This window comes from Mus caroli, unplaced genomic scaffold (genome assembly GCF_978045245.1).
Source record: "Mus caroli unplaced genomic scaffold, Mus_caroli_1 scaffold_8, whole genome shotgun sequence".
In the NCBI taxonomy this organism is placed as follows: Eukaryota; Metazoa; Chordata; class Mammalia; order Rodentia; family Muridae; genus Mus; species Mus caroli.
This window is the reverse complement of record NW_028227263.1, coordinates 120,196,622-120,223,686: the sequence shown is the minus strand read 5'-3', so window position 1 is coordinate 120,223,686 and position 27,065 is coordinate 120,196,622. Positions and strand designations below refer to the sequence as shown.

Here is a 27,065-nt window from a genome sequence, read left to right as displayed (position 1 = left end):
ACTCCGCACTGGGGCAACAGCTGTCTATGCTTCAGAGGGTATGTGGCACATGCTCTTCTCCTCACCTCCGGTGTGACACCCACCCCAAGATTTTTACACATCTTTCCTCAGGTGTGAAAAGCCATGGGGCTATTCGCCTACGGAATGAAGTGTGAAACCCCAGGAAGTGCCGCAAAAGAAAAGTTTGGAGATGGGAGGGTGCTATCAGAAAAGTGCGCCGTCCTAAAATCAAAAAGTCTTGGAGTTGACATCACGGCCACAGGCCACGCTGGTTGCCAGTACTGCAGAGCGCGCTACCCTACAACCGCAGGTCCTCTCTCCTTCTGGTGGCAACAGGGCTTTCCGCGGGGCCGCGCCAGACTTTTTTAGACTGTTGATTGGCCGTAGTCCGGCCACCCGACAGCCAATCATGCAGAGGAAAGGTGACATCACTAGTTCTCCTCCCATCCCCCTACCCCAAACTTCTCTACTCTGGTTTACCAGCACCAACAACCACGTGGGGGAGGGGTAAGAGAGTAGAACCGGTGAGGTCATTGCACCGCCCCTGCCGTTGCTGATTGGCTGCGGGGCTCGCGGGTGTCGGTTGGCTGCTCTTTGCACCTCCCCCTCGTGCCGCTACAGCCGACACAGCGAGGAGCCACTGGCGACGCCAGAGCCAGGAATCCGGGTGAGTCGGGGCCCTGGGTCTAAGATGTTCCCAGTGTCCAGCGAGACTCAGGAGGAGCTGCCCTTTCCGACTTTTTCTCTTCGCCCGGGTTCTTTGGAGCTCCATGCACTCTGTCACATGGGAGTTGTAGTCTGACTTATGCTTCTGACTACGGGCCGGATACAGAAGAAGACTACTATTCCCAGCAGGCATTGCGTTCAGCTGGTCAACAAACCCTCGGGCCACGCCTCTCGAGCTTGTTTATTGGAGGGCATATCCTTTAGTCCCGCCTACCCTCATTTTATTGGTTACTGTCCCTCACAGGGGCTGGTTTCTTGCTTAAGATGGATGGTGGTTGGGTACTGTAATTGTCATTCGGCATATAAATAGTCTGTTAATTGGTTAAAGGAGGTGTCCATTACTTGTTGTAAGGTAGAGTTCTAGGCAGATCAGGCAGTCGTAGGCTTAGGTTGGTGTCGGTCCCGGAGGGAGGCCGGTCTTGGAATTTGACCCCGCCCCTTGGCGCTGCCGGAAGAGCGCAATTGGTGGTAGCAAGTGTCGCTTGCGGATGATAGGCGGAGCCGACTAGACAGCGAATATCTATTGGTCTAGGTTGGCGCCGGTCACCGGGGTTGTGGCCGTTTATTGGCTGGTTGCTCCAGCTGTTGCAGGTCCATTCACCATTTTGTGTGTTGGAGTAAAAAAAAAAGGGAGAATCGAGAGGGAGAGCCGGAGGGGGGGCGGGGAGGGACCGGACCGGACTGAGCCGGGGCCACGGCCCCCCGCCCCGAAACCCCGCGGAGCCCGAGGTGAAGGGCGGGGCTAGGGCTGACACTGCGTGGGGGTGGAGGGGAGCTGGAGGCCGAGAGGGGACAGGTGGCAGGGACGGGAAGGGGTACAGGGCAAAAGAGGTGGGCGGAATGGTGTGGGAAGGGGTGACAGAGTGGAAGAAGTGGTAGGAAGTGGGGAGTGACAGAAAAGGAACAACTAGGGGAGAGTACTGATAACAGGAATGGAGGGGTAACAGGATTAGATCAGGGTGACAGGGAGAGGAAGGGGACCGAGTTGGAGGGGGTGATAAAGAGAGGTGATGGGCAGAGGTGTCAGATTTGGAGGTCTAGAGATGGCCGACAGAAGAGTGACTAGGAGGAAGAGGTGAATAAATAAATGGGGGTGACCAGCGGGGGGTAACAGGAGGGGGCCTAGTATCTGAGGAAATAAGGTAGAGGTGGTGACAAGATGGGAGAGAGTGGCAGGGAAGATGGTGTCAGGAGGGTGGATAGAAATAGAGAGGATGAGACCCTAAAGGGCATGGGGTGGCCTCAGCTTCAGGAGTTTCACGTTCTGAAAGGGAGGTGAGGGCCCACGGGACCCTGGGTAGTAGTTAGCTATGGTGCACAGGAAGAAGGTAGGCCCCAAGAAAGAGAGGTCTGGCTCTGGGGTAGAGAGACCAGTCCAGGTAACAGGGGTAAGGGATGTTGGCTGGTGTGCTTGTCGGCCCTGGGTGGAGTGTAAAGGTTTATGTTTGGGCAGTGTTTGTGCCAGATCTCAGTATCCCGAATGGTGCCCTAGCAGGTCAGTGGGGAGATGGCAGTGGAGTCGGCTAACCTCACAGCACCTTGGTGCTGATCCCAGGCCCTTCAGAGTCTGCCAGTGAGAACCCCAGAATTGTCCCACAGAAGGAGAAGGCCTCAAGTCGGAGGAGCATGAGATCTGGGATCACAGTCAGCCAGAAGACCGTCAGAGGGGTCTCTGATTGTGTTTGGCGGAATCTAGGACAACTCATGTTTGGCTTCTCAAGTTTTCCAAGTCACTCTGGAGTAAAGTTTTAGGGCTTTTGTTTTGCCTTTTTTTTTTTTTTTTTTTTCTTCTTTTCTCAGGGCAGCTTGAAAGGGGGCGGGCAGAGTGACTGTTCAGGAAGTGGGTGAGGTTGGCTTGTTGGGCTTGTCCTGCTGTCTTTGACCTCATCCTCCTTATCCCCACCTGGAGCTGTCGGGCATATTTGGGTCCCTGAGGGTGCTGGCCATTTCAGACACCCTGCCCCGGCCTGCTCAGTCTGGGTGAGGATACATGCAGGCCAGAAGTGAGGGCTGGGCTTGCAGGCATTACTCTGGGTGCTGTTGGGGAAAGGGGAAGACTCCCTCCTGTGTAGTGGGACAGAGAAACCCTGGGGTGTGCAGTTCTGTGTCCCACAGTGTGATGACGTGTGCTGCATTTGTGCGCGTGCGTGTGCTCATGTACAATCCTGTGGCAGTGCTGGTGTGAGCTCTTGCCCCAAACGTGCCCCTGCCTACTCCCTGCCAAGACCTGGGAAGATGGTTGTATCTGGCAGACCTGGGATACTTAGCAGAGTGGGCAAGCATCCCTAGGGACTCTGAGCTGCCTACTCCTTCCCACAGTACCTGGCCATGCATGACTGCCTGTAGGGGTGGAGAGAGAGTAGAGGGAGGAGAGAAGCTTGCATCTCAGCTGTGTCACCTCCTTTCTGTGGCTTGGTGCTTATGTGTATGAGTCTCTGTGTGCTTTTGTGTGTGTGCTTTCTATGTGATGAGAGTGAGAGCAAGCATGATGTGTGGGTCACATGACTGGCAGCACAGGGCAGTGGTTAGGAGCTCAGTTCTGTGGCCCTAGAGCACCTGGGTTCAGACCCGACCCTCCCCTGAACCCCCTGCCCTGGCTGCTTTGTATGTGGATGATCCTAATCCAAGCACCAGTCTCTCTGCACCTTGCTTCATAGTAGCACTCACCTCTTAGGGCTGTTGGGTGGAAAAAGTAGGCAGCTTAGCAAAGGGCTCAGGACAGTGTGATTGCTCCATGGTGTGAACTCTCAGTGATCCTCACACTCCTGGAGTCTGTTTGTGCACACTGCATGTCCCCTGCAGAAGGAGCAGGGAGTCAGGGTTGTATATGCTCAGGAGACCCAGCCAGGTGCCAGTCTGTGTGTGAATGCTTGCCAGAGCTCACGTGAGCTAGAGGTAGTCTTGTGGCTCAGCAAGCAGAAAGACCCGAGGGGCCCTGGGTCTGTGGGTATTCACGGTCCCTTCCGATGATCCCTGCTGCTCTCCTGTCTCACAGGTGGACAGACGATGAAGCCAATGAAGAAGGCGTGCCCTGGCCTTGCAGGTTCCGCCAGTGGCAGCAAGTCCCCACCAGCTACCAGGGCCAAGGCTTTGAGACGGCGAGGGGCCGGGGAGGGTGACAAGCCAGAGGAGGAGGAGGAGGCACAGCCACAGGAGCAGGCAGGGCCAGAAGAGGCTGAAGAGGGTGAGGAAGAGGAGGCTGAGCGGGACCCTGGAGCTGAGGGAACACATCCAGAGCTGCAGCCCAATGATCCTACTCCAGGCCTAGCTGAGGACCCTAAGGGGGATGGGGAGGCAGGCCGCTGGGAGCCCTCACTCAGTCGCAAGACAGCCACATTCAAGTCTCGGGCCCCGAAGAAGAAGTATGTGGAGGAGCATGGCACCGGAAATGTTGGTGTGGTAGGAGCCCCTGAAGAGCGGGAGCGGACGCCTGAGGACGCCAGTGCCCTGGGTGTGCCTCCTCGGCCACCCACCTCCACTCGGTCCTCCTCTACTGACACGGCCAGTGAGCACTCAGCCGACTTGGAGGACGAGCCCCCTGAGGCTTGTGGTCCAGGCCCCTGGCCCTCTACAGGCACCAGTGAAGGCTATGACCTGCGGCAACTGAGGTCTCAGCGGGTGCTGGCTCGGCGTGGTGATGGCCTCTTCCTGCCTGCTGTTGTGCGCCAGGTGCGCCGTAGCCAGGACTTGGGTGTGCAGTTCCCTGGGGACCGTGCCTTGACTTTCTATGAAGGAGTACCCGGTGGTGGTGTGGACGTTGTTTTGGATGTCACACCACCTCCAGGTGCACTGATGGTGGGCACGGCTGTCTGCACTTGTGTGGAACCTGGTGTGGCTGCCTACCGAGAGGGTGTAGTGGTGGAAGTGGCCACTAAACCAGCTGCCTATAAGGTCCGCCTCAGCCCTGGCCCCAGCTCCCATGCAGGTCCACCAGGCACGCTGCCACAAGCCCAACAGACACTGCACCGTGAGCCCGAGGAGGCTGTCTGGGTTACTCGCTCTAGCCTGCGCCTGCTTCGGCCCCCCTGGGAACCCGGGGCCTTGCTGAGGAAGCACCCTGCAGGCCCAGAGGAGGAGCAGGCTGAGCCTGGGCCCGCTTTGCCTCCTTGTCCTTCTTCCGTGGAGCCCAAGCAACCTGAGGATGCTGAGGTCTCCAACATCAGCTTTGGTAGCAACCTGGGAACTCACTGCGAGGAGGGGGAGGAGAAGCACCCACCATCCCTGGGCACCCCTGTCCTGCTCCCACTGCCTCCACCCCAGCTCCTGTCACCACCCCCGAAGTCCCCAGCCTTTGGTGGCCCAGGCCGCCCTAGTGAGCAGCCTTCGCCCTGCCAGGAAGGGAGCCAGGGTGGCAGCCGCAGTAGCAGTGTGGCCTCACTGGAGAAGGGAGCTGCACCAGCAGCCCGTGCTCGCACGCCATTGACAGCCGCCCAGCAGAAGTACAAGAAGGGGGACGTGGTCTGCACGCCCAATGGCATCCGAAAGAAGTTCAATGGCAAGCAGTGGCGCCGGCTGTGCTCTCGGGATGGCTGCATGAAGGAGTCCCAGCGGCGCGGGTACTGCTCGCGCCACTTGTCCATGAGAACCAAAGAGATGGAGGGCCTGGCAGACAGTGGGCCAGGTGGGACTGGGCGGCCTGCGGGTGTGGCAGCCCGGGAAGGAAGCACTGAGTTTGACTGGGGCGATGAGACTTCGAGGGACAGTGAGGCCAGCAGTGTGGCAGCCCGGGGAGACTCCCGCCCACGCCTAGTGGCGCCTGCTGACCTGTCGCGCTTCGAGTTTGATGAGTGTGAGGCGGCTGTGATGTTGGTGTCACTGGGCAGCTCCCGCTCAGGCACACCTTCCTTCTCTCCGGTCTCTACACAGTCGCCCTTCTCTCCAGCCCCCTCACCCTCACCCTCGCCGCTCTTTGGCTTCCGCCCTGCCAACTTCAGCCCCATAAATGCCTCACCTGTCATCCAACGCACTGCTGTTCGCAGCCGCCACCTGAGCGCCAGCACCCCTAAGGCAGGCGTGCTGACACCACCAGACCTGGGCCCCCACCCACCGCCACCTGCCCCTCGTGAGCGCCATTCCTCTGGCATCCTACCCACCTTCCAGACCAACCTAACCTTTACTGTGCCCATTAGCCCTGGGCGGAGGAAGACAGAACTGCTGCCCCATCCAGGGACTTTGGGGGCCTCCGGAGCAGGAGGTGGGGGAGCCGCCCCAGACTTCCCCAAGAGTGACAGCTTAGACTCTGGAGTGGACTCAGTGTCCCACACACCTACCCCATCCACACCGGCTGGCTTCCGAGCTGTGTCACCCGCTGTGCCCTTCTCTCGCTCCCGCCAGCCTTCACCATTGCTGCTGTTGCCCCCACCTGCTGGACTCACCTCAGATCCAGGGCCCTCTGTGCGAAGGGTACCTGCCGTGCAGCGGGACTCACCTGTCATTGTTCGCAACCCCGATGTGCCACTGCCTTCCAAATTCCCTGGAGAGGTGGGCACTGCCGGTGAGGCACGAGCTGGGGGGCCTGGACGGAGTTGCCGTGAGACCCCAGTGCCCCCTGGGGTGGCCAGCGGGAAACCTGGCCTGCCTCCACCTCTGCCTGCCCCTGTGCCCATCACTGTGCCTCCAGCCGCACCGACTGCTGTGGCCCAGCCGATGCCCACCTTGGGCCTGGCTTCTTCACCCTTCCAGCCCGTGGCCTTTCACCCTTCACCTGCTGCCCTGTTGCCAGTTCTAGTGCCGAGCAGCTATCCCAGCCACCCTGCCCCCAAGAAGGAAGTCATCATGGGCAGGCCCGGAACAGGTAAGAGGGTAGGTGGCTGGGCTGCCGTTTGATCTGGGCTTTCAAGGGTGATGAGCTGCTTGTCCTAGGAGGGCTATGGGGAGATTGGTCTTTTCCCGGCAGATCCAGTAGAGCCCCACATGCCAGGCAAGGGACTTTTCAGATTTGGTGTGGCATTATTACAGGGTGCTGGGGATCAACAGCAAGGCTCTCCTGAGAACACAGTCAAGACAGCCCCTGTGGGGCTGATGGAAGCACAGAGTGGTAGTCCTGAAGACGTCTCCTGGGCCTTGGAGGACTGGGCCTCCAAGAAGATAAGCATGGCTCAGGGTTATCTTACCACATTTCACACCCAGCCCATAACACAGCAATCAACCACACACCCCAAGCTAACGCTTTCAAATGTTAGCTCATTTTGTCTTTTCATCACTGATAGGCGAGTGCCAGGAATGTGTTTGCTTGGAAGAAACTGAGGCCAGGCTAGTGACTTCACACAAAGGCAGGCTGGCCCTGGTGCTTGGTAAAAGACGGCGAGACTAAGACCCTCGACAGGCCCTTTTCTCATGTGTGGAAGGTGGATTGGAGGGGGGGGTACTGGGCACTCCTCCAGCTGGGAATCTAGCTTGGCTATCCTCAGGATAGGGCGCAGTAGACAGCTGTGTGTGAACAGTAGCAATATGAAGTGGTTGGGGCTTGATGGTCAATGGTCTGAAAGCTGTGCCTGTCTTGAGAAGATGGTGATCCAGTCAGAAAAATCAGGAAGGGGTTGGAGAAAGGGCCATGATTTGCTGCTTGATGACCATCTAGATGGGAGTGAGGCAAGGGAGGTAGACAGAGGGGAGAGTGTATGCGAAGGCATCGAGTAGAAGAAGCAGATAATTAGAAGACTAGAGACAACCCCTGGAAAGTAGGGGGTTGTTGGGGTTTGTGGTGGAATTGGTGAGCAAAAGTTAGGCCTCAGAGGCCTTGAGGACAGTGGGGAGCTGTAGAAGGTTTTGAGATGTGACCATAACAGCACTATGGAGGGAGGTTCAAGCCCTGAGACCAGAGGAGATGGTAAAGGAAGGAGTCTGGTTTGTGGATGTGGGTAGGAGTTGCTGTGGTTTAGGCTCAGGGTGGAGCCACTCGACAAATGAGCTAGGCCTTGCCCCTAACAAAGCACCATCGTAGTAGGCCTGTCTCCAGAGCCAGGACGTGGACTGTGTCTGTTCCCTGTGCTCATTTACTGAGGTTGTGAGCTGTGTGCCTCAACCTTTCTCCCCAGCACAGTTTACATTTGTTACTGTAGTTGACCCAGACCATTTCTGAAGTATGCACAGCAGGAATTTCCGTTTAGGCAGATCTGTAAACTACAGGGGGAGGTCTCTAGCTACCCTGAGTACCTATTTCTTATGTGCCCACAGCCTCCACTGTTTACCGATGCAAACCTTAACACACATGTCCTCCACTGCTGGGTGGGTAGGCTCGGCAGGCTGGGCAGCAGTACATTTGTAGGTAGGTAATGTGCAGCCTGCTAGGACAGGCCCAGGAAGGGCTCTCTGTCATGTCCAGATGAGGAAAAACTGAGGCCTTGACTAGAAGGTCCTGCTGTCACCCAGCAGGGAAGGCACACCTCTGCCTTACCCAGGTCTTCCAGCTTCCAGATTATAAGCTCACTATCAGAGCTCACTATCAAGAGCTCCAGTTGGAACAACTTATTGGGCGCCAGCAGGGCACTCCTTGGCATACCATGTCTGTGAGCCCCACTGGGTATTCCCTCAGAGGATGTCAGCACCCTGATACGTCCCAATCAAATCCTGGAGGAGCCTGCAGCTCAGAGAGTCCTAAGTCACTTACCTAGGTAACCTAGGTAAGAAGAGAGAGAGCCAGGATTTGAACTCACTACCTGGCTCCATATACCAGGCATTTAAGTACTATCAGTGTGATGATGATAGCTGTGAGTAAAATGACCGTTTATTGATCACATACTATGTGCCTAGCCCCAGGCTAGGGTCCATCTCATCAAATCCATCTGATGCTGTACAACAAGGATTTCTAGCTCTGCTGTCCAGATGTAGAGCTAAGGTTCAGGAAAGGGAGGCCTTTGCTGGAGGCCACCTGGTTGTTAGAACTTGTCCAGCGCCTGTCCTGGCGGTTCTGAGCAGTGACTCCCTGACTACGCCCATACTGAGGTATCTGGGCTGCCCTCAGGGTTGCAGGCAGGCAGCCTTTCATTTTCCTCCCAGAGGCCTCCCTCCCTAGCCTCTGGGAGGCAGGTGCCTGGAGGCTTACAGCCTCCAAAGTTCAAGCAGGGCTAATAGTATCTAGTGGCATAAAAGGATCACAGTCCTGGCCCCTTTTGCCCTTCCATGTCAGGGCCTGACCTTCAATCAGAGGGCAGCAGGTGTGAGGGGGTGGGCCAGGACAGCCTGCCTGCTCCTGTTCCCTTCCACCCCCACCCCCGCCCTAGGCATTTGCTTCCTCTGGGGGACATGCTGGGGCAGGCTGCCGGCATTCTCTGCATTCTGATCATGGCACGGCCAGCCAGCTGCCATTGCCACCTCCCTTTGACTCTTCCCGCCTGTTCTCCAGGAAAGGAACACCCCTCCAATACCAACCTGGAGTCCCCCCCAGGAGGCCAGATGTCTCAGTCCCATTGCTGGCATGACCTTCTTGCCTGCTCCCAGCTTCCTGCATGGCTTGGCTGTGTTGCTCTGACCTCCAGCTGTCGGTTTTGGGACTGCCTAGGTGTAATTAATACCTTCATGGTTTTGTCCTTACCTGGGCTTCAGCCCCTGCCTAGCTTTCAGCCCAGCTTCTTCTGTCTTGGCTCCCAATCGAGGGAGGGGGTCCAGTGTCTGCTGTGGCCTCCCCTAGTCCTCCCTTTTCATTTAACCTTGCCCTTGTTATTTTGCTGTTGTTGTTTCTGAGGTAAGGTTTCATATAGCTCTTGCTGGCCCTTGAAGTCTTTTGTGGTTGTTTTTTGTTTTGGGTTTTTTGTTTTTTGTTTTCTTTTTTGAGACAGGAGTTCTTTGTATATATCTCTGTCTGTCCCTGAACTCTCTATGTAGACCAGGCTAGACGTAAACTATAGATTCCCCTGCCTCTGTCTCTTGAGGGCCTCCGAGCCTGTCCACTTTACGCGATACTGGGGATTGAACCCAGGGCTCCCCCCATACTTTTCCTCATTTATAGGCCAGACTGATCTTGATCTTAGCGTAGTCCTCCTGTCTCAGCCTCTCAAGTGCTGGAATCACATCTGTGTGCTTCCTTCCGTGTTCCGTTCTCTCACATTATTTAGATACTCTTGCTGCCTCTGTCCCAGCCTCATACCCCTATTCTGTGCATGTCAGTCTCTCTCTCTCCCTTAATGTTCACAGATTTGAGAGGGTGTGAGAGAATGTGCATGTGTGTGTGCCAGTGTGTACCACAGTGAAATTGTGCAAATCAGAGGACAACTTGTTGGAGTCAGTTCAGTCCTTTTATCTTTATCATGTGGCCTGTGGGAATCGAACTCAGGTAGCAAGGCTTAGCAGCAAGTTACTTTACCCCCTGAATGGGTCCAGAATCTTTAATCTTTTTCAACTAGAGGGCAGTGGCCAAACACTAAACCTCCTTCCCCTTTCTTTCTTTTTAAAATTATTAGTGTGTGAGGGAGGCAGAAAACAGTTTTGTGGAGTCTGTTTTCTCCTTGCACATTTATGTAGGTTCAAGAAATTTAATTTTGGTTGTTTGTACAACAAATGCCTTTACCTGCTGAGCCACCCCCCACCCACCCACTTCCCCATATCTTAGAGTATAGGGAGGTTGCCCAGGCCTGGGGCTCCTTCTTGGTCTTTTACAAATGAACTGTTTGTTATTGCCCCTGTAACCTGCTTAGACATGTCCGCGGGTCTAGCTTGTACATCCACCCACCATACACCTGTTCCCCACTGGCAGGAAGATGGGGGCTATATGGGCAAAGCTAGGAGATCCGGCTAGAGTGGGTGGCAGGAAAGCAGGTCTCATGTTATCCACCTACCTGCTAGAGGGCATGACCCAAATACCCCATCCCAGTCTTCCAGGGGACACATTTGGTGTTCAAAAGACCAGGTATCACTATGCCATGATCAGTGGGGGGAAAATGAGTCCTCGAGAGGGACTGAAGGGGTTGAACGTGACTCCCTGTGGAACTCACATTCTTCCCACTAGGATACCCACTTTCTCTCCAACAACGAACTGGTATTGATTCCAGTTCATTTTTCTGCTGGCTGCAGGGCTGAGCAGTCCCGAGGCAAGGGAGTGGGAAAGGCAAATAAAGTATGGGACAGGGGAGAGCTAAGAGTATTCGTATCAGAGGAAGCCAGAGGTCAGGACAACTCTGGTTCTTGTAGACTTGAAAGTTCAGGTAGGGGTGTCATAGAGCTGAAGTATGTGGAATAAACAGAGTTCAAGGTCGTGAAAGAAAGGATGAACATGCATGACCTCTTCGTAGTTAGCCAGAGCTCCAGACTTAGAGGTTGGTTGCAATGGAGGCTGAAAAGCTGGGGCAAGTGTAAAACTTAGAAACAGTTTAGAGCCTACGGTAAAGTGAAGGTTGGCTCTTAAGGATCAGATCTCAGTAGATTATCTGAGACAGGAAGAATCATAGAAGAGCGTTACATGAGGGAGATGATAAGAAACTTTCCTGAGCCTGTATGAATCTTGGTAAGAGACCCCAAACTCTCCAAGCTTAATAGTTTTTAGCACCGGATTACTGAGAGGGATCAGGCTGCCGCCTCGTGGCAGCTGGCGGTGGGGCAGCAGACGCACGCATGCGCGGGGGGCGGGGGGGCGTGCATCCCGAAGACCCTGGCGCCCGGGCATTAATGACTCCATTAGTGGCCGGGAGGGAGGCGCATTAGCGGCGGCGACGGCGTCTGGCTCTCATTACCACCGGCGGCAGCGGCTGCACCGCAGGCGGCTGGACCCTAGCCCGGCGCGCCGCCTCCTCCGCCCGCACTTCGTCCCTGGTTCCCGCTCCGCACGAGGGCGCGGGTAGGAAACCTCAGTCTCTAGTTCGGCTGAAAAACTGGAGTCTGACAGGCTTGGGCTCAGATGGCGGTTGCGGCATCTCCTGAAAGCAAGATGTTCCCCCGCCTCCAAGCCCGTTGCACGCAAAAAAGACAGGAGAACGGTGCACCTGGGGCTTTGTGGACACAGACAGACCGCGCCCAAACTCGTCTGCACCTATGGGTGCGGATTCCCGCGCACCCTTGGGGGTAGATTACCACCTCCACCACGCTAGCAGCGGGTCTCGGTCCTTTCTATTGGTTACTGTCGCACCTTCCGACCGCCGATTGGCAGAGGCTCCCTTCCTCACCCCACCCCCGCCCTTCAGTGTAGTTAACCCTTATGTGGCCAGGTCCTCCGTCTGGGTGCCCCCCCCCCCGCGCCCCATCCCAGACAGACTGGGTGCCAGCTGGCCCGCGCCCCGTCGCGGCCCGCGTGGGTGTCAGGCCGGCCGGGCACTCGCCCGCCTTCCAAGCACAAAGCGGCTTTGTAGGGCCTGTCGGGGACTGGCTGCGAGCCAGGCGGCTAGTGGAAAATCTCGTGAGCGCTCTGAGAGTAGGAGAACGCAGGGCGGCGCCCCCTCCTCCGCCGGGCGGTGGCGCCTTCCACTGTTCGCGCCGAGTAGCCCTCCCAGCCCCGGAGCCTGCACACAACCACTCCCTGCTCTCGCACCTTTCCACCCCCAAACCCGCATCCCACTCTCCACCTGCAACCTGCTTTTCTCCCAATCCCTAGAGACACCCCCCCCCAACTTCTCCCCTCTCTCGTTTCCCCTTTCTCTCCCTGCCTACCCTAGCTTGGCGCACACTGACTCACCCTGGCGCTATTTTTAGCCCCCCCCATCCCTGTGGAGCCTTGCCAGCCCAATCCTAGGCTTGTTCCCCAGGCAACCCTGGCCGTCGCCGACGCCTCCCGGGATGGGTGGGTGGGTAGGTGGGTGTGTATGTTGAGAGCGGGTGAGGGGAGCTGGGGACACCGGGGTGGTGAGCCGAGCCCGGACCGGGGCGGGGAGCAGCCAAGGGCGCCTGGCGAGGGCGCGGTGCCTCGCGGGCTCAATAATTGGGGCCATGAGTTCCGAGTGAGTCGGCCTGTCCCTGGGTCTGTCAGCATCCCTGGCAGCTTGCCCCAGGCGTCAGGGCAGGTCTTGGCCTGCACCACCCCAGGTGGCTGTTGATGTGTTTGGGCTCTGTGTCCCCAGGTCAGGATGGTGTGTTTTGTTGGGAGCTACTTAGTTTTGGGCTAAAGCTTTTGTAGAGTTGAGAGGTGGTGCAGAGAGAGGGTGGCTCCCACCATAGCCCTGCCCAGTACCTGTGGTGGCAAGTGAAGGATGGCTGTGTACCTCCTCTCACATAGGGCTGGGGCCCCAGTTTAGGGAAACCCTCAGCCCTTTCCAACTTGGGAGGCCCCAGTTAGGGTTGGGTATGACTGGAGAGGGGGAGCTGTTTGGGGGATAGGATCTGCTCTTTCCCTTTCACTCGTAATCCACCCCCACCCAGGGTTCTTCCACCCTGAACAATAGAAGCTAAGTATAGGGCTGGCCCAGTGCCCAGGGCAGGGGGGCCCTTCCCGCCCGGATTCCAGCCCCTCCCTGCCAGGCAGGGCCCCCACTTGGTTGTACCCTGCCCCGAAAAGGGCCTCTTCCTATCCTTTTTCCATGGGTACTGTGTGTTCCACCAGATGTGCAATCTTCCCAGATGTGAGGCCTTCTTTTCCTGCTGTGCTGTGCTGTGCTGTGCTTGGCTTTTTCTCACCCAGCAGAAGCAGGGAAGTCTGCCTTCTCCGAGCTCTGTCCCTGGGCTACAATGCAGTGGGGAAGGGGTTAACTTGTCAGTAGGTGACTCACTAAGACTCACGGTTGGGGAGAGGAGGGGCAGCAGTGGGGAGATAGTGGGCCACATTGATTTCAGCCTCACATTGCAGTCCCTAGGGCAGTGAGGTAATGGAGGGTCTGAGTCAGGGGCTGCATAAAGGGGAGGGGGCAGTCACCTAATAGTCCCTTTGGTAGCCCCTCTGGGCTGTCAGCCAAGTGACTGGCCCTCTGGAGGTCAGAGGGTTACAGACCTGCTTGTCCCCTTGGGATCAACTGACTCAGTTTCTTGCCATCTCCTGCCTTCAGCTTTGTCAGTGAACAGGACAAGTTGAAAAGGAGGATTGCCTGCTCTTGATCCACTTAACCTTGTGTAACTGTTACCTGTCCAGTGAACCAGGTCTCCTCTTCTACTGGGGGAGACCCCAGACCCTGGCCTGGGGGCTGCTTGCTTTCTGTACTATATTGTCATTGTTTGATCTTGTTTCTGGGCCTTTTGGAATTCCCGCTTGTGTCCACCTTGAGTGATGATGAGCACTTGAACTGGAGTCTTGAGTATGTAAAGCCCTGGCTGTGTGATCATGCATAATTTATTCAGCCTCTTTGAGCTTCATCTTCTCTCTTAAATACTAGGCATAAGGCTGATCTCCCTTCCTAGGTGGCTGTGAAACATCCGTGAACAAGATAACATATAGAGGCTTCCACCACAGGGCTGCTCCAATGGTAGCTCCCTTCCTTTCTCCTGGTCCTTTTTCTGGGGGCAACAGAGGGTGAGCAGTGGCGTTACTCTCCGCCTTACACTGCTAAATAGAAGGCCCAGAGTGCCTGGTAGCTTTATAGTGTGATGATGGTGGAAGACCATGGGGTTTTGGATACCTGATGGGTCTGGGTATTGAAAAAGGTGGTGCCCTGGAGTGTGGGGTCGGTTTGATAGTCTGTGAGTGTGTTCTGGTGTGGGAGTACTGAGTGGGTACTTAGGAAGGAAGGCCGTGTGAGAGTGAGTGTGTGTATAGTGGACAAACAATGTCTGCTGAGGCTGGTCTAATTCATGTGGGCTGGTGGAAATTTGATGAGTGTTATGAAGGCATGTACATTTTGGTGAGGAATATAAAGCGATGGTGGGTAGGGAGTTAAGGATCGTGTGTACTTTTGAGGTAGTACACCTGTGCCAGCAGGTGTGCGAAGTATGTCTTCGCGTGTGACTGTATGGGTGTAAGACAGAGGGCGTGCAGTGCCCGTAGCGGTGTGTAAGCGACAATGGGTGTGGCATGGAAATATATCTACGAAGAGTCTGCGCGAGCCTGTGTACTTGAGTTAGGGCTCAGGGATGATTTGCCCTATCCGTCACCGTTGGTCCTTTCAGCAAGACCCTGTGCGCCAGGCCGGCCACACCGTGAGTGAGCGTGTTCCTCGCGCGCACTGGACATAGCACGACACTCAACTTCGGGCCTCTGCAGCGCAGCACCCTGAACCGCCCCCCTGGCTTGCTGCCTTTGCTGCAGTGCGCCCTCCCTGCCACCCTACTGCGGGCCCGCCCCCGGCCGGCTTGGAGCCAACCGTAGTCCGCCCCGCCCCGTCCTTATTTGCATATGACTGACGTTCCCTCGGGGCGACCAATGGGGGCGGGCGCGGCGGGGCCTGACCCGCGCGCGGCGGCAGCAGCCAATAGGCTTAAGCGCAGGGGGCAGTGCTTGCGCGGAAGGCCGCGGGGGAAGCGGGGAAGGGGCGGGGGGAAACGCTGCGGGGGGAGGGGAGCGCGTAGTAGTGGCGGGGCGGGGAGGCGGCGGTGGTTCGGCGCGGGGCTCGCTTGGAGCGCGCGGACGCTAGCACGCTAGTCCGTCTATACGCCGGGGACCCGAGGTCGACCTGGTGTTCAGCCGCCGGCCCAGGGCCCGGAAAGGCGGGGCGGCGGCTCTGACTGCCGGGCGCGCGGGGCCAGAGCCGTTACCCGCCGGAGCTTCGAGGGAGGGAGGGAGGGAGCAAGCAAGCCAGCAGAGAAGGGAGGGGGCCGCCCCCGCGCACGCGCGCCGCGCCCCGCCCCGCCTGCCCCGCCTGCTGGACTCTGCGAGGGAGGAGGGAAAGGGAGGGGGCGGCGCCGATGGCCCCCGAGCCGCGCGCCCCGTGACGGCCCCCGCGCGCGCCGGGGGGCGGGGCGGGGACGACTCTCGCTGACCTCCCCCGCCCCCTGGGCGGCGGGAGGCAGGCGGCGCTTTGCGCAGGCGCGCCCGGCGAAGACCCCCGCGTGGGGTGGCCGGAGGGGGCTGGGGGGGGGGCATGCGGCGACGGCCTCCCGCTCCCCCCGGGCCGGAGCGGCGACGGCCAAGGAGCGGGTTACGGGCAGAGCGGTGTCGGCCGCTGAGGAGGTGCGATCCCCTGTCGGGTTCCCGCTGCTCCGGACCATGTACTCGGCCCACAGGCCCCTGATACCCGCGTCTGGCGCGGCCTCTCGTGGCCTCGGCATGTTCGGTCAGTAGCGTCTGGCGCTGGGACTGCAGGGGTCAAGGTGTCGGGGTGCTAAGCGCGGAGTATCGGTGATGGGATATAGCACCTGCACGGTAGAGGAAGAGTAAAGGGATGGCTGAGAAAGTTTAGAGTCTAGCGGGGCCAAGTGGTTAGCGATGGCAGGTGTGAGTGTAGCCAAGCGGTGGGAGTGAGGAGTGGGGCGTACGTGGAGACAGGTGTGGTGCTTAAGTGACGGGATGGAACAGATCCATTCTGATTGGTGGTAAGGGCTACAGAGTAACAGGCTTTGGAGGAGTAGACTGAGACCTGCTGGTGGAAGCTGTAGAATAAGGACAGGGAGGGGGCTTAGAGTAGTGGTCTAAGGACAGGTTTCGGGGGAGGTGGGGTGAGCACTGTTGGCTCAGAACGGACTGTGGGCAGCAGTATTTATGGTGTAGTTTGCTGGGAGGGTGAGAGAGAGGAACACCTGGCCGGTAGTGCACTAGGATGAGGGTAGGACTTTACCCCATTGTCTGCTTGGCCTCTTCACCGCTCTCCCCATTTTCACGAAAGCTAGGAAGTCTTGATGAGAAAGATTTTTCTGGAGGTAGAAACACATCCAGGGCCTTGCAGGCTGTCTTGGAGTTGGAGTCTAGCTGGCTTTGGGGACCCTGGGGGGGGGCAGGGCTGTTAGGAATCTTGAGTGCCTTCCAGTTTTGTTTCCCTGCTTCCTTTAGGGCTCCTTTCCTTTGTCAGCCCCTCAGAATCAGGTCCTGAGGCCAGTTCTTCATACAGTGCTCCCCCAGACTAGATTTCAGAAAGTATTGGGGTGAGGTCACCTCGGGTCAGGATGCTCTGGAGCAGGGGGAGTCACGGAGTGATGGATATCAGAGATAGGGCGGTTCCCTCCTTCCCTCTTCCCCCCTGAGCAGGGGCCTCTCTCCTCTGCTGGTTCCACTTCCCCTGAAGCCTGCGGCCTGCCAATGTGGGAAGCTCACTGATAGCCTGGGTTTGTTCCTCAGTTCCAGCAGGCGTGGTCCCAGCTCAGGGATTACCTGCTTTCCCAGCCAGTTCTCAGGTGCAGCTGGGCCTGAATGTTAACCTTCCAAAAGTCCACTGGTGAGGGAATTATCTTCCTGTCCATCACCTCAAGGAAAACACCGGGTACTTGAGCTTGCTCTGCCCTGCTTATAACAGTTCTGTCCCATTGTCCCTCTGCTCTTTTTTCTGAGGTGTTTACCACACCCTCCCATCTTTCTGGGCAAGAAAACTGGGCACTGGGCATGAGATAAGCCCAGTGGTTTACAGTGCTGGAAGCTTCTTACTGGGTGTTGGAGTCTGTTCAGGAGACAAAGAGGAGAGCCACCTGGACTCCACCTAGGAGGGGGCATGTCTGGCCCTCTGGAGAGTGGTTGTTGGGGGTTAAAGGCAAGGAGGTTGTTACTCGCTATGGGACTGTTTTAAGAGGCAGGGAGGGGAGATAGAACTCAGGAGTAGAAGAGAGGGGAGTGTGAGGCCAAGGTGAGGCTGTGTCAGGAGGCAGCACATTTGCTGAGACCGTGATGACATGGCTGTTGGGAGGAGTGTCCAGCCTTGTAAAGGTCTTAGGACATCAGTGTGGGGAATGGCAGCTGAGAGTGACCTGGTTTGTGGCAAGAGCCAGTTCCTCTGGCTTGGTCCCTGGTGGCAGGGCTGGTGGAGGTTGGGAGGGAGGAGTGGGACATGAGTACTAGTTCTCTTTCCTGGGGTGCTTTCTTTTAGGGTTGTTTTTCTTTTCTCTTTTCTTTCCTTTCCTTCTCTTTTCTTTTCTTTTCTTTTCTTTTCTTTTCTTTTCTTTTCTTTTCTTTTCTTTTCTTTTCTTGAATGACGTTTTACTGATGGCCTGAAAGGCCCACGGGATGGGTTCTGAAGCTTGGGTGGAGCCACTTCACACAGGTTGGGATGAGGAGCCTGATTTGTGTAGGTCAGGGCCAAGCTCTCCTGGTGCTCAGCTTACATGGCTCCTTCCTACAGTGTGGACAAATGTCGAACCTCGTTCTGTGGCTGTGTTCCCCTGGCACTCCTTAGTCCCCTTCCTGGCACCCAGCCAGCCCGACCCCTCTGTGCAGCCTAGTGAGGCCCAGCAACCTGCCAGCCACCCTGTGGCCTCCAACCAGAGCAAAGGTAAGGGGTAGGGACTATGGGAATGTGGGGATGGGGGTCCAGATAGCCCTGGAGTCCTCTGACTAACTGCTCTGATCCTAGAACCTGCTGAGTCTGCTGCTGTTGCTCATGAGCAGCCACCAGGAGGGACGGGGGGTGCTGACCCTGGACGGCCCCCTGGAGCAGTGTGCCCTGAGAGCCCAGGGCCTGGACCTCCACTTACTTTGGGTGGTGTGGACCCTGGTAAAAGTCTCCCTCCCACCACTGAGGAGGAGGCTCCTGGCCCTCCAGGAGAGCCCCGGCTGGACAGTGAGACCGAGAGTGATCATGATGATGCGTGAGTACTCCAGGGCCTGGTATGGGCTGGGGCAGCTGGGGCAGGGGTGCAGAGTCTTAGACTCCTGCTCTTCATTGTTCCTGATGGTCCCCACAGCTTCCTCTCCATCATGTCTCCTGAGATTCAGCTGCCTCTGCCACCTGGAAAGCGCCGCACCCAGTCTCTGAGTGCCTTGCCCAAGGAACGAGACTCATCTTCTGAAAAGGATGGACGAAGTCCTAACAAGGTGCTTTCTTTATACCTTAGTTCTGCCCTGCTGTGGCCACCCAAGCCAGCCCCAAACCTAGTCCTAACTGTCCTCTGGGCTGTGTTAACTACAGCGGGAGAAGGACCATATCCGTCGGCCCATGAATGCCTTCATGATCTTCAGCAAGCGGCACCGGGCCTTGGTCCACCAGCGGCACCCCAACCAGGACAACCGGACTGTCAGCAAGATCCTGGGCGAGTGGTGGTACGCCCTGGGGCCCAAGGAGAAGCAGAAATACCACGACCTGGCCTTCCAGGTAATCTTTCCTCTCCTTGGTTCTCCCCAGTGTTCTCTGGGGGGGCGGTGAGTGAAGGGTTGCCCTGCCCTTTCCTGCCAGGTGAAAGAGGCCCACTTCAAGGCCCACCCAGATTGGAAATGGTGCAACAAGGACCGAAAGAAGTCCAGCTCAGAGGCCAAGCCTGCGAGCCTGGGTCTGGCAGGAGGGCACAAGGAGACGCGGGAACGGAGCATGTCGGAGACGGGAACTGCTGCTGCCCCTGGGGGTTAGTCAGCTCCTTGGCTCTCCCCCTGCCACCTCCCCTTGAGGGCTGCCAGCCTTCCCCTTGCTTGCTCAATTTCTCTTCTTTGTTGCTTTTGAGGACTCGTCCGCAAAAGAACTGGCAGTTGATTTATGTGAATGAGCCAGGGAGATGCAGATAAGGAACCCAAAGACAAGTTGTTACCTCCTGCCGTTTACTGAGCACTTACTACAAACTCAGAAATCAGACCCCTTTTCCCAGTGAGGAGTTAGCCTCGGAGAGACCAAGTTACTTGATTAAAGTCATGGCACCATAGCCATGATTTAAACTCTACCTTGGTCGGCTCCCCAAGACCACAGTTAGAGTCGCTGCCATTCACAATACCCTGGATCGGCTGCCTCTAGGAGATTCGGGGGACTTAGAGGGTACAATACTGTGGATATAGCTTTCTACAAAAGTGGGGATCTTACTGCTTCTCTCATCTAGGAACACTAAGGCTCAGACAGGCCAGTGGTTAACTAAACAGCCTCATGGACCAATGTGCAGGCTCTGCATACTCAGAATGTCTGCTTCTGGGCATGGGCTTACTCCCTGCAGGCCCACAGGACAGAAGCTTGGGGCATGTTGGCATGTTGGACTGGAGACTGGTGTCTCACTTCTACCAAGTGGCTGAGGAACTCCGGCCTGCTGTGCTCAGACCTAGAGACACCTGTGGAAGGTTCAGGTGCCAGTTCAGGTGCTTGTTGGAGGCTTCCTGACTGTTACAGCTGGGGCACCTTCTGCTTTGCAGTGTCTTCTGAGCTCCTGTCGGTTGCTGCCCAGACACTTTTGAGCTCGGACACCAAGGTTCCAGGGAGTGGCCCCTGTGGAGCAGAACGGCTACACGCAGTTGGGGGACCTGGCTCAGCCCGACCCAGAGCCTTCTCCCACAGTGGGGTGCACAGTCTTGATGGTGGGGAAGTAGACAGCCAAGCACTACAAGAACTGACCCAGGTTCGAGTCTCAGGTCACCAGGGAGGTGGGGCAGGGAGGGCTGCATAGGGCAGCAGACCCACCTAAACTCTCCCTGCCACCTGTCCCACAGATGGTTTCTGGCCCCGCATCATACTCCGGCCCAAAGCCTTCCCCCCAGTATGGTGCTCCAGGATCTTTTGCAGCTCCTGGTGAAGGAGGTACCTTGGCCACTAGTGGGCGGCCTCCACTGTTGCCCTCCCGAGCCTCTCGTTCCCAGCGTGCAGCCAGTGAGGACATGACCAGTGATGAGGAGCGGATGGTCATCTGTGAGGAAGAAGGGGATGATGATGTCATTGGTGAGTAGGGTGGCTCACAATCCTGGTGGGGGCCCTGTAGGCAAAGGCTCAGTGGGTAGGTGGTCCCTGGGCTCCTGTAGTTTTTTTTTCCACGTTTGTGACTGGATACTGTTGGGTATACTTCAGCCATGGAAGCTCCCAGCCATGCAGGAAACCCAAGGATATGGATGTCATTAGCAGAGCACTAGATGCTCTTCCTAGTGTACGCTTCAGGTTCTTCTTTGTTCGGAGCACATAACCCTGAGCCCAGGACTAGCCTTCTGTGCTCCCTTTGTCCCGCTCTGCTGCCACCATGGTCACCATCCACTTGTCTGCTTGGCACAGAGCTGAAGTGAGAGCACAGAGTCTATTTTAGACTATTTCCTCCTGGGTCACTCTGTACTCAGTCCCTTCCTCACACTGTTCCCTCTGCTCCTCAGCTGATGACAGCTTTGGCACCACTGACATTGATCTCAAGTGCAAGGAACGGGTGACTGACAGTGAAAGTGGAGACAGCTCTGGGGAGGACCCAGAGGGTAACAAGGTGAGGCGTGGGGGGCGCTGGGACATGCTGCTGTCCTGTCACTCTTAGAAGAGAATGCGCATGGATCACTGACTCGGGAAAATTGGTCACGTCCAGGATGAGTTGGCCTTCAGCTGGCAGGGGTGCTTGTGGCTGGCCTGCTTACAAGGAGGCAGGGTTCCTGGGATAGGGGTTCAGCTGCCTACACTGCCTGACTTGGGCTTCTCTTTCCTTAACCCAGGGCTTTGGCCGTAAGGTGTTCTCACCTGTCATCCGCTCCTCCTTTACCCATTGCCGTCCAACCCTGGACCCTGAGCCTCCAGGGCCCCCGGATCCACCTGCAGCCTTCAGCAAAGGCTACGGTCCCACCCCATCATCCTCCTCTTCACCTGCTTCCACCTCAGTCTCAGTCTCCACCTCCTTTTCACTGGGCTCTGGAACCTTTAAGACCCAAGAGTCTGGTCAGGGCAGCACAGCAGTGCCACTACGGCCCCCACCCCCTGGAGCTGGGGGCCCAGCAACACCTTCCAAGGCCACTCGGTTTCCTCCTACGGATTCTGCCACCTTTCGGCGCAAGAGACCTGAAAGTGTTGGTAGCCTTGAAGCACCAGGCCCCTCTGTCATTGCAGCACCTCCCAGTGGGGGAGGAAACCTTCTGCAGACACTGGTTCTGCCTCCTAGCAAGGAGGATCGGGAGGGTACACGAGTGCCCTCAGCCCCAGCCCCACCACTGGCTTATGGGGCTCCAGCAGCCCCTCTGTGCCGCCCTGCTGCCACCATGGTCACCAATGTGGTACGGCCTGTCAGCAGCACTCCTGTGCCCATTGCCTCTAAGCCCTTTCCCACCTCTGGTCGGGCTGAGGCATCTTCAAATGACATAGCAGGTGCCAGGACTGAAATGGGCACAGGATCCCGGGTGCCTGGGGGCTCCCCAATGGGTGTCAGTTTAGTGTATTCAGATAAGAAGTCAGCAGCAGCAGCCACCTCACCAGCTCCACATTTGGTAGCTGGACCTTTATTGGGCACTGTGGGGAAGGCACCTGCTACTGTCACCAACTTGCTGGTAGGCACCCCAGGCTATGGGGCTCCTGCATCGCCTGCTGTTCAGTTTATTGCCCAGGGAGCCCCAGGCAGTGCAACCCCTGCAGGCTCAGGAGCAAGTACTGGGAGTGGCCCCAATGGGCCAGTACCCCTGGGCATCCTGCAGCCAGGTGCCCTAGGCAAGGCTGGGGGAATCACACAGGTGCAGTACATCCTGCCCACACTGCCCCAGCAGCTTCAAGTGGCACCTGCCCCAGCACCAGCCCCTGGGACCAAGGCAGCAGCTCCCAGTGGCCCTGCACCCACCACCAGCATCCGTTTCACCCTCCCTCCGGGCACCTCGACCAACGGCAAGGTCCTGGCTGCCACTGCACCCACTGCTGGCATCCCTATCCTGCAGTCCGTACCCTCAGCCCCACCCCCTAAAGGTGAGGCCTGAGCTGGGCATTGTAGGGATTTGGGTCACAAGCCTGTTTGGCTGTCTTGTAACCTTTTCTTTTGTTGCCTCTTCTAGCCCAGTCAGTTTCTCCTGTCCAGGCCACACCTTCAGGTGGCTCAGCCCAGCTGCTGCCTGGGAAGGTGCTAGTCCCCCTGGCTGCCCCTAGCATGTCAGTTCGAGGTGGAGGGGCTGGTCAGCCACTGCCCCTGGTTAGCTCGCCTTTCTCAGTACCTGTCCAAAATGGTGCCCAACAACCTAGCAAGGTAAGGCACTCTGATAGTGGCCTCACCTCTTCTCCGCACTGATGGGTGTCATCCTTGTGTCCACCTGTGTCACTGTCTGCCTTCCCTGTTTGCTTTTCCACTTTTTTACTTTGGAACTTGGTGATTTTTTTCACTTATGTGTATTTATCTGAAGCTTGGGTATCAACATTTATTAGAGTTTAAGAGAAAAAAGAGCAAACAAGTTGTAAGTCCTGGTAGTTGCTGGGCAGGGTGGGGAACAGAAGGTCGTGCCTTTCTGAGTGAGGGTTAGCAATGGAAGTCTGTAAGCTGCTGTAGAAAATGAGTTGGGGCTGGGCACGGTGGCATTACCCACTTAGTGCTTAGGAGATAGGCAAGTGGATTTCTGCGTGAGGTTAAGGATTTCTATGTAATGAGGTCCACCAGGGAAGACACTGTTTCAAAAAGGGTGCGTGGATGAGGGGGAGAGCAGTTCTTGCAGAGGACCTAGATTCTCAGCACCATGTTACCACCTGGAGGTGCACAGCCATCTGTCACTCCAGTTCCAGGGGATCAGATGACCTCTTGTGGCCTCTGCAGGCACTGCATACACACAGTGCACATACACACATGCAGGCAAAACACTGGACATTTTAAAAAATGTTGGGGATGTTCAGAGAAAGCCCAGAGTGTCAGGGCTTTCTTAGGGATATGCTTAGGAGTTGGGAAGAGATGTGAAAAGGAAACATTAACATTTTAGTTACAACTTGGAAGAACAGGTAGGCTCAGCAATGCTCAGAGTAACTGCCTCTTTCTCCTAATGGTTCTGTACAGCCTACTCTCTCAGTGATGAGTGTCTCTACCTGTCCCTCATCTAGATTCTCCTCCTCTCACAGTCTCTGAACTGGCTTATCTCCGGCTCAGACCTCTGCTCTTGCCTGGCCTATAGTGTAGGCCTCAGCCCTCCCTGCCTTCTAGGCCATAGCTTACCCTAGTCTGTGGGCACTTTCATCCACAGATTATCCAGCTGACTCCTGTGCCTGTGAGCACCCCTAGTGGCCTGGTACCACCCCTGAGCCCAGCTACAATGCCCGGACCCACATCACAGCCTCAGAAGGTCCTGTTGCCCTCTTCCACAAGGTGAGTCCAGTTAAGCCTCTTTCCTCACTCCAGGCCAGACCAGGGGTGGAGTAGGGCCAGCCCACCTCGCCTCACTTCACTCCTCCCCTTTCGTCTCCTGTGGCAGAATCACCTATGTACAGTCAGCAGGTGGGCACACTCTGCCTCTAGGCACCAGTTCTGCATGCAGTCAGACTGGAACAGTGACCTCATATGGGCCCACCAGCTCTGTAGCTCTGGGCTTCACATCGTTGGGGCCCAGTGGTCCTGCCTTTGTACAGCCTCTGCTCTCAGGTGAGAAGTGGCCTGGGGATTTGGGGTGGGGTTGAGATAGCTCCAGATCCTAACTTGGTTCCCTGCCCCTTCTGTCTTCCTCCCAGCAGGCCAAGCTCCTTTGCTGGCTCCTGGCCAGGTGGGCGTGTCACCTGTGCCTAGTCCCCAGTTACCTCCTGCCTGTACAGCCTCTGGAGGTCCTGTCATAACAGCATTTTACCCTGGCAGCCCTGCACCCACTTCAGCACCCCTGGGCCCACCTTCCCAAGCTCCGCCAAGCCTGGTCTACACTGTAGCCACCAGTACCACCCCACCTGCTGCTACCATTCTGCCCAAGGGCCCACCAGCCTCTGCCACTGCCACTCCAGCCCCTACTAGTCCTTTCCCTAGCGCCACAGGTAGGTGTCAGGGCAGCTCAGGGGCAGGGTTTGCGCAAGCTGGGAAAGGCAGGGAATGAGCTTGAGTGGGCCTGGCTCAGTAGACACTCTTTCCTTTACCAGCAGGCTCCATGACCTACAGCTTAGTGGCTCCCAAAGCTCAGCGGCCCAGCCCCAAAGCTCCCCAGAAAGTAAAGGCAGCCATTGCCAGCATTCCTGTGGGCTCGTTTGAATCGGGTACTACTGGGCGGCCTGGACCTACACCCCGACAGTCTTCAGATGCTGGCGTAGCCCGAGAGCCAGCTGCCCCAGAATCAGAACTTGAGGGGCAGCCCACACCCCCAGCTCCCCCACCCCCCACAGAGACCTGGCCTCCCACTGCCCGGAGCAGTCCCCCACCCCCCTTGCCTGCTGAGGAGCGACCTGGCACTAAAGGCCCTGAGACTGTAAGTATCTAGCTGACTGTGGGACTCTTAATGCTGGTCTCTCTTCTTGCCACTTGGTCTTTTCCTTCCACCATGTCTGTGTGTATCTCCTACCTGTCTGCTGTACCCATTCCATTCTATTTGAGATCTGTATTCTGGGTATCCTGGCCTTCAGAGGCCAAGGGTTTGTCTCATCTTCTCTCTCTCTTAATCTTGTTCCTGGCTATTGGCTCATGATCTCCCCTACCCCACTCGAGTCTCTTTTAACCCTGGCACATCTAAGCTCAGTGATCTTGCCTGTCCCCACCTCAGGCCAGCAAATTCCCCAGCTCATCTTCAGACTGGCGAGTTCCTGGGCTGGGCCTGGAGAGTCGTGGGGAGCCTCCTACCCCTCCCAGCCCGGCTCCAGCCACAGGCCCCAGTGGAAGCAGCAGTGGCAGCAGCGAGGGCAGTAGTGGGAGGGCAGCTGGGGACACACCCGAGCGCAAGGAAGTGACTAGTTCTGGCAAGAAGATGAAGGTGCGGCCCCCACCCCTGAAGAAGACCTTTGACTCTGTGGACAAGTGAGCAGGGGCTGGGATCTTGGCAGAGTGCCTAGGGCTGGTTGGGAGAAGGGGCAGCTACAGGCAGAGACAAAAGAGGTGACTCTGCTGGCCCCCCAGCAGGGTCCTGTCAGAAGTGGACTTTGAAGAGCGGTTTGCTGAGCTGCCGGAGTTTAGACCAGAGGAGGTGCTGCCCTCACCCACCCTGCAGTCTCTGGCCACCTCACCTCGGGCTATCCTTGGCTCCTACCGCAAGAAGAGGAAGAATTCCACGGGTAGGCAGCTCTGGCTCCTAAATAGGTTGGGGGCAGGCCTGAGGCCACTTCTGCTAGATCTGAGCCTGCTTGTTTGACTAGACCTAGACTCAGCGCCTGAAGACCCCACCTCACCCAAGCGCAAGATGAGGAGACGTTCGAGCTGCAGCTCAGAGCCCAACACCCCCAAGAGTGCCAAGTGCGAGGGGGACATCTTCACCTTTGACCGCACAGGTGCCAGTGTTTAGGAGACTGGGCTTTCAGGAGTGGTGATGTCATGAGTATAGTGGGGGAGGCTCCTTCAAGGCTGATCCCCATAGAGACAGAGTTGGCAAGACTTGGTGGGCATCTGGATGGCGGCAGGAAGTATGTGTGGGGTCTCCGCTGCAGCCCTGACTGAACTGCCTGTGCAGGTACTGAGACAGAGGATGTGCTCGGGGAGCTGGAGTATGAGAAGGTGCCCTACTCATCACTGCGGCGCACCCTGGACCAACGGCGGGCCCTGGTCATGCAGCTCTTCCAGGACCATGGCTTTTTCCCATCAGGTCAGGAAGGCGGATACTCTTGGGAATCACTCAGATAAGGACTTGCCCACTTATCTTACTTTCTTTCTGTCCCCAGCCCAGGCCACAGCAGCCTTCCAGGCCCGCTACGCAGACATCTTCCCATCCAAGGTGTGTCTGCAATTAAAGATCCGAGAGGTCCGCCAGAAGATCATGCAGGCAGCCACTCCCACAGAGCAGCCCCCTGGGGCTGAAGCCCCCCTCCCTGGACCACCCCCTACTGGCATGGCTGCTACTCCTGTCCCCACTCCCAGCCCTGCTGGGGGCCCTGACCCCACCTCTCCAGGCTCGGACTCTGGCACTGCCCAAGTTGCCCCGCCACTGCCTCCACCCCCAGAGCCTGGGCCTGGACAGCCTGGCTGGGAGGGGGCTCCCCAACCCTCACCACCTCCCTCTGGCCCTTCCACAGCTGCCACAGGCAGGTGAGGGGCCCTTGAAAAGACCCCAGGACCCACAGTACCCCCCCCTCAGGATATGGACAGTATATAGATGGCAGGAATTGGGGGCCAGACAGTGGGATAGTTACCGCCTCCCCAGGAAGCCATTTTGTCCTTTCCAGTTCGGCGTGGAATGTGGCCTGTTCCCTTGTATATATTCCCTCCCTGTGCTGGGGGCAGCAGGGGCGGATACCCTCCACTGAGCTCTTGTAGATAACCTGAAGTGTGTGTGACCTTCAGAGCTTTTCACTTGTACTTTATGCAGAATGGCTCCTGTGAGGGCTGCAAGCTGGAGGGTAGTATGAGCCTTGGGCCACAGGGAGAAGATGCCTGTGGAGTAGTGGGGAGTTCAATGTACCCCCCTTTTTCCCCAGAGGGGCTGGACTCAGGTTAGTTTGGGGTGGGGGGTTCCTGCACTTTGCCACAGGCATGGGGAGGATTCTCCCCACCCTCTGCCCTCCCAACTTGGGTTGTACTTTCTAAGAAGGTGATTCCCCCTACCATTGTCCCCATTCCCAGAACAAAACATGTTGATCATGTGCAATATTTCTTACTGTGCCGAGAAGCCGCAATGACCGAGATTAAAGCTGTTTAACACA

The 27,065-nt window shown here is 57.1% G+C and overlaps 1 protein-coding gene across 13 annotated transcripts; it reads left to right on the top strand.

Moving 5' to 3' along the window:
* The first annotated feature begins 605 nt into the window (after nucleotides 1-605).
* Nucleotides 606-27,065, top strand: Cic (capicua transcriptional repressor). Of its 13 annotated transcripts, none has more exons than XM_021166301.2 (21): nucleotides 606-667; nucleotides 3,722-6,520; nucleotides 17,772-17,921; nucleotides 18,003-18,237; nucleotides 18,334-18,463; nucleotides 18,558-18,740; nucleotides 18,822-18,987; nucleotides 19,754-19,956; nucleotides 20,048-20,273; nucleotides 20,693-20,796; nucleotides 21,017-22,244; nucleotides 22,331-22,518; nucleotides 23,495-23,616; nucleotides 23,723-23,889; nucleotides 23,976-24,266; nucleotides 24,369-24,691; nucleotides 24,983-25,233; nucleotides 25,333-25,487; nucleotides 25,569-25,700; nucleotides 25,880-26,011; nucleotides 26,088-27,065. In XM_021166301.2, the coding sequence occupies exons 2-21, from the start codon at nucleotides 3,733-3,735 to the stop codon at nucleotides 26,453-26,455; spliced, it is 7,542 nt and encodes a 2,513-aa protein (XP_021021960.1). In that variant the 5' UTR covers nucleotides 606-667; nucleotides 3,722-3,732; the 3' UTR covers nucleotides 26,456-27,065. The 13 variants fall into 13 exon arrangements, with proteins under 13 accessions (XP_021021960.1, XP_085698149.1, XP_029335245.1 ...); XM_085842023.1 differs by lacking the exon at nucleotides 606-667 and adding an exon at nucleotides 1,355-1,455 and having other exon boundaries at nucleotides 23,979-24,266; nucleotides 24,372-24,691; nucleotides 25,336-25,487; XM_029479385.2 differs by lacking the exon at nucleotides 606-667 and adding an exon at nucleotides 1,355-1,455 and having other exon boundaries at nucleotides 23,979-24,266.

Bases quoted from the DNA above. Each gene is read 5' to 3' on its own strand.
- Cic (XM_021166301.2), top strand. From the start codon at position 3,733: ATGAAGCCAATGAAGAAGGCGTGCCCTGGCCTTGCAGGTTCCGCCAGT. The intron at 18,238-18,333 runs GTGAGTACTCCA...TGGTCCCCACAG, and splicing joins GAGAGTGATCATGATGATGC to CTTCCTCTCCATCATGTCTC. The intron at 18,464-18,557 runs GTGCTTTCTTTA...TGTTAACTACAG, and splicing joins ATGGACGAAGTCCTAACAAG to CGGGAGAAGGACCATATCCG.